Source organism: Amphibalanus amphitrite, unplaced genomic scaffold (genome assembly GCF_019059575.1).
Source record: "Amphibalanus amphitrite isolate SeventyFive unplaced genomic scaffold, NRLGWU_Aamphi_draft 001094F_arrow, whole genome shotgun sequence".
Taxonomy (NCBI): Eukaryota; Metazoa; Arthropoda; class Thecostraca; order Balanomorpha; family Balanidae; genus Amphibalanus; species Amphibalanus amphitrite.
Window position 1 is genome coordinate 66,279 of NW_024882588.1, and position 9,185 is coordinate 75,463.

Genomic DNA, 9,185 nt, shown 5'->3' on the forward strand with positions numbered 1-9,185 from the left:
TTTTTGGTCATGATCTCAGCAATCTCATTGGAAGTGGCTCACAGCACAGTAAGCCATAAGCAACGGGTCATTGTGACTTACAAGTGCTCACTGCAGCTCACAAGGGCTCAAAGTGGCTCACGGAAGCTCACATAGGCTCACAATGCTATTGATCGCGACTCAGTGGACTGCATAATACAAAATCATAATACAAAAATATACCACCGGCTCCTTACGACCTTCAGCGGCTTGGCCAACGAGTGTAGACTCAGAGACTATGTAGACTCATAGACTATGTAGACTCAGAGACTATGTAGACTCAGAGACTATGTAGACTCAGAGACACCCAGAGGCTCATAAAGTCTCAGAGAGCCGTGAGTAGCACCCACAGCTCAGCCGCTGAACAGCGCCTGTCGCCTGGCTCACACCAACTTACAAGGGGCCTGACAAAGGCTTCGTTTCACAAAGGCTCACAGTCTCATGAATATTGAGTTGAGGCTCACAGAAGCTCGCCCACTTACAACATGGCTTTTGGCTCACCTAGACTCGTAATGGCTCATATAGGCTCAACCGACAAACAATAGCTCAAAAAACACTCACAGCACACCGATTAGTGGCTCACTATGGCTCATACATGCTCACAGCTGCCGACATCGCTTACATAATCTCATAGTAGCTCACAGATTCCAATATCGACTTACCTAACTCAATATAGACCCACAGCTCCCCACAGGGCACAGTGGTTCATAGTGATTCACAGTGACTCAGATTGGCTCACTAAAGTTCACAGCAGCCCACACTGGCTAAATGTGACAGCAACGGGTCACATATTTCAACCAGGGCACTAAAGAGTCATTCCAAAAGCTAGTCCCCAACTGCTCCACCGGCTCATAACTAATTAACAACCGTCACAATGCTAATTAACAACAATACATAGCTGACCAGCACCAGCATTAACAACCAACATTAACCAACTAACCAGACTTTGACACTAAAACAGAGGTCATAGGGATGCGGCGGCTCTCGGCGAGTCACAGCACCATGCGCTGCGACTCACAGCGACTCACGTATAGGCTAACAGCGACTCAAAGCGTCAGGAGTGTCGGCTCACAGAGGGTTGAATTTATAATGACTCACACACTCACCGACAACTGCTCACACTGGCTTACAAGGACTCACACATTGCTCACACTGGCTTGCAAGGACTCACACACTACTCACAACTGCTCACACATTGCTCACACTGCTCACAACTGATCACACATTGCTCATACTGCTCACAACTGCTCACACACTGCTCACACGCTGCTCACAACTGCTCACACTAGCTTACAAGGACTCACACACTGCTCACAACTGCTCACACTGGCTTACAAGGACACATATAGACCAGTAGCGAACCACACCGGCTCGTCTCACATTGGCATGTAAATAGGCTCGCATAGGGTAGCTCACGGTATCCCACGGTATCTCACGGTAACCCTCAGAATGGCCCACAGTGTCTCGTGTAGCATCACAGCGACTCACATAGCTTCACAGTTGTTCACATAAGCCATCGCCGGATTATCAGCGGCTCACACAAAATTAAACCGTATCCTGTAGACTTCCACATCGGCTCATATAGAACACAGTCATAGAGTCATAGAGTGTAGTCAGTCTTAGAGTCAGCGATAGAGTCAGAGTAGTCATCACAGAGCCGCCGCGCCATGAGCGGTGGTCCGACGACCAAATGCCATCCTCCAACCTTCAACCGAACGTCAGTGACGCCAGCTCAGCGTGCCGTGGGTGGAGACGGGCTGACCGTTGGCCCGGACCTCATTCGGGCAACGGGGGCAGGTGGGTGAGGGGAAGGGGAGGGGTAGCGCTGTGTCAGTCATGGCAGTTGGGGCGCCAGGAGGGGGTAGCTGGGGGGAGGGGTAGCCAAGCGTCAGCCATGGTCGCGTCCGGGGAGGGGTAGGAGGTTAACGCGTCATGACAGGCATGACCGCAGGACACTGGGCGGAGAAATGTGGCGGTCATACGTCAGCGGTTCACCTGACAGACCACCCGCGTGGGTGTCGGGCCTCTATAAAACCCCCCGCCGCGTTGACTCGTCGCAGTGCGGCCCACCCCTTGGCTGACGCCCCGTCCGATCCGACCATGCTGCCTGCCGCGATCCTTCTCCTCTCCCTGGGTGCGGCGCTATCGGCGCCTGCTCCCGGAGTGGTACCGCCCGTTCCTCCGCCTCTTCCTCCGAAGAGGGCTGCCACAGACGCCGATGCGGTGACTGTTGGTACGCTCAAGACCGTAGGTAACGCCATTGGTAAGTCCTCAGGTGGTGCTGTCGCCCTGGAGCAGACTGCCGATCAGGGAAGCAAAACTGGAGCCAAGGTTGATCTCTACTCGCAGAAGGCAGGAGCTACGAAGGGAAGTGCCGCCTCCACCAGCGCGACCAAAGTCAAGTGCAAGCCTGGCTTCAGCAAGGGAGCGAGTGTGACCGGCCAGCAGACGAGCGGCGCCAGTGTCGGCGAGGCGACGTCGACCTCCGACGCCACGGGAGAGGCGGGAACCATCTGCGACGACACCAAGTCTGATGTCCAGGGAGGTTCCAGTACCTCCACCATCAGCGACGGCAAGGCAGCTTCCGAGGCGCTCAACACCGCCGCCTCCGAAACGTTGACGGTTCCCGGAGGGTCCAGCACAGTCTCCAACGCCAACTCGAAGACCGGGGGTACCTCCTCAGGATCCGCCGGAACCGACGCAGCTGGCAAGGCTTCCAGCCGGGGAATCGGTGACGGCACAACGTCACGTGCGGATTCTCAAACGAAGACATCGACGACAGGCGACGGAAGGACCGAGGCTGACCAGCGCTCCACCGGTACCGGAACTACAGGCCGCAGGCGTGGGGCTCTCGGTGCCGAGACTTCTGCACAGACCACGGGTACTTCGTCAACCGTAGGAGGAGGATCAGCTAGCAAGGGCGAGTCCTCCGCTGGTGGCACAGCCAACCAGGGCTCCAACGTTGCCGCTGAGTCAGACTCCAACCAAAAGATCGCATCAACCAGGACTGGTAGTGCCGCGGTGGATGCCAAGAGCGGCTCCGCTGGCGTGCTGGGCGCCATCAAAGACAAACTCGTCGGAAAGAGTGACGCAGCTTCAGGAGGCAGCGCCGAGTCGGTAGGCAGTGCCAAGACCGATTTCAACACCGGAGGTTCCGCTGGCCACTCGGCAGGGGAGGGCAGCGGTTTCGCCGAGACCTCTGTCGGCGGTCAGACGCGTCAGACCGGTGCAGTCGAGGGAAGCCAGTCATCTAGCGCCAGCGGGAGCGTCACACTGAAACGGCCTGTGTGGCCCTGCAAGCTCCCCAGCAAAGCGCCCAAAGGCTGGCCGTATGGCTGGGTGCCCGATACTAAGTTGGAGTGGCTATGTGTTATCCCTCACAAAATACCCGCCAAGTACAGCAAACTGTATAAGCCTAAATGGTAGGCTAAATGTACGGTGAGATAGCGCGACGGCGACTGAACCGGCACGATATCGGCTGGATAAATGCGGAAGAATCATCAGGATTCTGAGGAAATCTCAAGGATTTTGAGGAAATTCTAAGATCTTTTAACACATCCTTAGGTTGCCGAAGGGTTATTGTGAAGATCTTAGGATTTCTAAAGAAATCCTCGTGATAATGCAGAACTCCTCAGGATTCTTCTTCGGTTGCGCCGTTGGCCGACCTGATACTGACCATGCGCTACTTTGACCAGAGAAATGAATGTGCAAACAGCCTTGAGCTGGTTCGCACTGACGCCAATGATCGTGCTTGTATATGTACCACTTGGGAATGATGCATTATGGGTAATAAAAACGCCACATCGTCTACAAATAGTGATTTTTGTAACGAGATCTTGGGAAATGTTGCGACATTGAGAAATATCGTGCTAACTGCTAAACGTAAGTTTGGTCGCAGGCTTCGTCGATATTGATCAAAAAGTAAGACCAAACTGATTTCAACTTACATACGGCAGGTATAAATTTGTCAAAAGGTAAATAATCAGACATGATTGAGTTTTATTCACGGTCGATGGCGTTGATCAGATGTTACAGAACCCTTGACGACTGTTGTACCTATCTTTAGAGCTTAGGCACCAATGCAGCTGATAAGGTCTATAGTTAGATGATCATCTTCTTGCATAGCAAGGTCTGTCATATCGTTTGACTTGCATTATTTGCTGTTCAGTGTTCAACCCGTGCCCCACTGGGGTCTGCGTATAGCACGCCCTACTGGAGGGGGGAAGGCTCTTCATAGCCCCCCCTCCTAACTCCGAAACCACTGGGCCGATCGTCAAAATTCAAAAGGCGTCTGATAGCCCCGGAAAACTGCTGAAGCGAAAACTAATTTCATTGACCTCAATGTCACCGATGACGTTACAGGTCGGGTCAAAGTAAAAATTATTAGCATTTTGGCTTGTTCACATTTTGGGATCTGGCCGCCGTCTTAACCCTATTCCTGGCGGGGGGGGGCCTCAGGAGCCCCCCCTGAGGTTTTTTGGTTATATCTCCCAAACGCGTTGAGCTAGGAAGCTCAAATTTTCTGACTTTTCCCAAAAGGCTTCTACGCAACATGTCTGAAAATTTTGAGTTGATCTGACCTCAGGTCAGGTCACCAGAGGCGGTTTGGTGACCCTACCTCAGAAAAGTTTGCAATCACGCCAGAGCTAGAGTTTTTGACCGATCAATTTCTTCTCTTCAGGCTTTAGTTAGGGTACCAGTATGTACAATTTGTATATCTCGGAATTTTGATATCGGTGACCTAAGGTCAGGTCAGTTTCGCGACCTCCCCATTATAAGTCAATGGGGGAAAAATCAACTCCCTGTTTTTACCACTAAAACGGGTCGGAATGGCCCCATTTACCATACATGACTTCATATACGATCAACCTTCACTACCTTGAGGTCTGTTTTGCTGTTGGGCAGCTGTGAGGTCATGTGACGTCATCAAAGGTCACCAAAGGTTTTTGGCCAATAACTCCGTACAGGAACAAGATACAGACGCGTGGATGGTCTCATTGTGTTCAGCTCGTCAAGACGCATCGAATGATATACATGATGACCTCGAGGTCACGTGACCTGAGGTCAACCTTTGACCTTGACCTTGCGAGGTCAACATATATATCATTCGATGCGGATTGACGAGAGGATCACGATGATGCCCTTAGTTTGTTCCTATCTTGACTAATTCGAAAGTTATTCGAGAAAAACTGTCTCCATATCTAGCGCCGCCATTTTGACTTTTTCGACCCCTGTGACGTCATCTTTGACCTGACCTGAAAATGACCTTTGTAAAAATTGTAGATCTTTACCGTGCGTATCCGATGCCGTTTACCGTTTGTCGCTATCTTGCTTCGTTCTCGAGATCTCAGGGGGGGGCCGAATCGGCCCCCCCCGCCAGTTTCTTGTCCCGGCGGAGCCCGCCAGGAATAGGGTTAAAAGGCAGATCAGGCTCATTGTTGGTTTACACACTCGTGAATAGATGCTATAGATACCATAAGGGTACCCAACTTGTACTTTGATTTTCAGGTCAGGGTCAGGCCTAATCACAGGTCACGGAAATATTATATCATGCATCGGTCACGTGACACATGTTTTATGGTCCATTTCGGTCATAGATTTCGAATTTGATGTCGTCTGTGTCATTCGAGGTCATTTTGAGTCGATAGGCATTATCACAAGTGTATTCGCGGCCATTGGGGCGACGTAAGAGAAGAAGAAAACAACTGGCCCAAAAGAACTTTGAATTATCAGTTAGCATGCACCTTCTCTTTGATGTGTAGAGAATCTACCATTCATTGTTAGAGAAAATTGCGTTTAAAACCTTCCATTTATGCTTTTCCTATCGTTTTCACAATATGTTCTTTTGCTAAACTAGAAACACCAATTAGAAATAGTTCCCGCATCATCGTCAAGAACAATAGGGAAGGCTTGAAGTAAATACAATAACCTAAACGGTTTTGTAAGATGTAAAGACACTTCTAAAATTGCCTTTAGAAATATTGAAGGCAAAAGTTGAACTTTTTCACGAGATGAATGTCTATAAACCTAACGTGTGACGACTCGGCCGGTATTTCTTCGCCTACAGCCCAGCTTTCCCTAGTGACAGCTAGAGGCGCTACTATCGATGTCCACCCGTGCCGCCTAACGTTGAATCTAGCTTAGTTCAGGTCACTTTCAGGTAAAAAAGGTCAAGTTTTGCAGTTGAAATTTTTCAACCAAAAAGGTGTCTATTGGATGCAGCTTGAGTTCAGGAACACGATGGGGCTATTTATATTGGTGTACGATGTCAAAACGTACTGAAAAATTGATTTGAATTTTTTTAATTGTGATTTGTTTTGCAATAATGCGTATAACTTGGCCATTTTTAAAGATATTTAGCTGAAACTTGCTAGAGTAAGTCATAAACATGTGTTCTATCACATATATTCCGTTTTGTTTTTTTTTTCAAAAAGTCATTTTTTGAAAAATATGATTTTTTTTAATTTTCTATTTTTTTTAAGCCGCCGCCCATGATCAGACGACCAGGAGTGTCCAACCACTGACCCCACGCGACAACAGAACCTTACGTTAACACTTCCCAAGCCAAAATATGAAGCAAGTCGCGACACTCCCTGCTAAGAAAAAGGAAAGCAAACAAAAACAAGGCTAAATACAATACTTAGCAAGTTAGTAAATTGTCATAAGAAGAGGCAAAGAAGTCAAGACTAAATGTAGCTTGACTAGCCGCTACACCATTCCCAAAGAAAATAGTGAGAAGGAGACAGTGATCCAGGGGTTAGTGGTAATAAGCGCATGCAAAGCTTGCATTATTGAAGAGGGACAGAGCCTAGTCATACCCGGAGGAGTCAGATCCTCACCGAAAAGGGATACCGAGCTAAGCAAGCTTGTTGCTCGGTAAACCCAGGCAACTGAAATTTATTATAAATAATTTTCAAAATATTCAATTTTTTGAAATTCTGAGATAGCAGTTTGATAGCGCAGTTTATTCTGAGTTCTCTCATGCAAATAAATTGGATCTAGCTTAAAACACTGAGCTATTGGGAGCGATTGACGTGGTTCAATATTTTGCGTCGAAATCGGCCGAACATAACGTCACTCTGACGTCACTTCCGGCCGATCTATGGTAGCTACGAAGTTAATATTTTTCACAAGGTGTCAAATTGATGCAGCTGAAGGTACTGAAGGTTTGGCGTTGATATGTCAAGCGGTTTGGAAGTTATTGGAGAAAAACGGGAGGGAGCTATAAATAGCCCCCCCCCCCTCCCACCCAGGTGGGGCGCGGGTTAAAGAAGTAAGAACGCTCGAACATGCTAAAAGTGATGAAGCTAAGCATTGCTTAATGTTTCGCAGCCAACATGAGCTAACGTGGGACAAAAAAAGCCAAAGGGTATAGTTAGAATGCAGTGAGTCAAAATTTAGCCCTCGCCGGCCGAGGGGAGCGGGTGCCACCCCCCCCCCCTAGGTTTTTTTTCGCGATAGCTCCGATTACAATGGGGATAGAGAGCTGAAACTTGGCGTACCTGATATTTTATTAAAGCCGGATCTTTTGACACCAACCATATTTTCGGGTCAGGTCAGGGCACTGACCTATAACATCATAAATGAACCTCTGCACGGTCTTCAGATGTCGCAACTTCGCAAAGCCCTCACTGCCAGAGGAGCTTTCACAGGGAAATGAAACTTGCAGAATCTAGTATTCATTACGAGTCTCACAACTTGTATATCTCTGAATTTTCCTTAACCCTCGCCCTGGCAGGGCATTTTTCATAACACGGCCTGGCAGGGGGGGGGGGGGTCGATGCGACCCCCCTCGCGATTGGCTCCTATGGCACCTAGAAACACCATTTGGTAGGTAGGTGGGCCCCCTGGAGTTCTCGCCCCTGTGCAAATTGGTTGCTCTAGGTCAATATTTAGGGGGGTTTTTTGGGGGGGGGGGGGTATAAATGTAAAAATTTCGCTAAAAACAGGTCAAAAGTTTTTCGCTTATAACTTTTGATCTAATTAAGATAGAGCAAAAAGAAAAGCACCAGTGAACTCAGCACGTCAAGGCGCGTCGAATGATATACTTTTTAGCTTGCTTAAGTGTACTTACGGAGACACATGTTTTATGGGTAATTTGGGGCGTAGAACACGATGGTGACATTCATTTTATCATATATGTACGTGTTTGGCTCAAAAAGTTCAATTTAAAGTTTTCTTAATTTTTAAGTAAACTTTAATTAATTAATTAAGTTTAAGTTAACCAAATTGCATCATATGGCATATCATTCGATTCGGCTGATCACAAGGAACACAATGACACCATTTTTTAAAGCTCTAGCGTAATTATGTGCCAAGTTATTGGCAAAAACGTCATTTGACCTCAGTTGACCTCATTTGACCTGACCCATGGATAATTACACCAAACAAAGAAGCACCAAGTGACCTGCTGTTAAGTACTGTGGTTTCAAAGCACAAAAGTGATAGAACGAAGCGAAAATCTCCAGTATTTTCCGAATTTAGTATTTTCCCATAGGCTTAACATTACGACGTAATGACCTCTAACTGACCTCAGGTCAGTGACCTCAAAAACCCGAACTATATGTTATACAACTCGGTGAACTTAGCACATCTTGAGAGTTTGAAGGAAATCAGTCCAAAACTGTGAGTTGGACAGGTGCAAAAAGAAAATTGAAATTTGACCATGACATTGCACCGGTTTTTCTGACCTGGTGACCTGACCCAAGGTCACCCGGACCTGAAATTTTCAGGTCATATGTAAAAAGGTTGCCCCATAGGCTGTGCCAAATTTGGCGGCGCCCGTTTTTACGCTATCTTCGAAAAACCTTAGGGGGTCGCATCGACCCCCCCCCCCCTGCCAGGGCGAGGGTTAAGGTCAAATGAGGTCAGGTCATTTTGGTGACCTCACCATTATAGGTAAGTCAATGGGGAAAAATGAAAACTGCTATTCTGGCGCCGGAAACCATCTCCAGCTATCTCAAGCACACAGAATCGTGATTTGATGCACTCCTTGCAATGTTAGATGCGTCACGTTTGTAATGCTGGCCTTTAACCTGGCAGGCGGTTCCCGGCCACCTTCGGCGCGGTGGGGGGGGGGGATTTTTGCCCCCCCCCGTATCTCCGAAACTACTGGACGGATCCGAAAATTCAAACAGCGTTCGATAGCACTGTCAAATTTGTCGAGG

At 48.2% G+C, this 9,185-nt stretch overlaps 1 protein-coding gene across 1 annotated transcript; it reads left to right on the plus strand.

The window, feature by feature from the left end:
- Positions 1-2,043: 2,043 nt before the first annotated feature.
- Positions 2,044-3,832, plus strand: LOC122370065 (uncharacterized transmembrane protein DDB_G0289901-like). Its single transcript, XM_043345328.1, has one exon. It carries the CDS (start codon positions 2,119-2,121, stop codon positions 3,442-3,444), a length of 1,326 nt encoding a protein of 441 aa, XP_043201263.1. The 5' UTR covers positions 2,044-2,118; the 3' UTR covers positions 3,445-3,832.
- The last annotated feature ends 5,353 nt before the right edge of the window (positions 3,833-9,185 follow it).

Bases quoted from the DNA above. Each gene is read 5' to 3' on its own strand.
- LOC122370065 (XM_043345328.1), top strand. From the start codon at position 2,119: ATGCTGCCTGCCGCGATCCTTCTCCTCTCCCTGGGTGCGGCGCTATCG.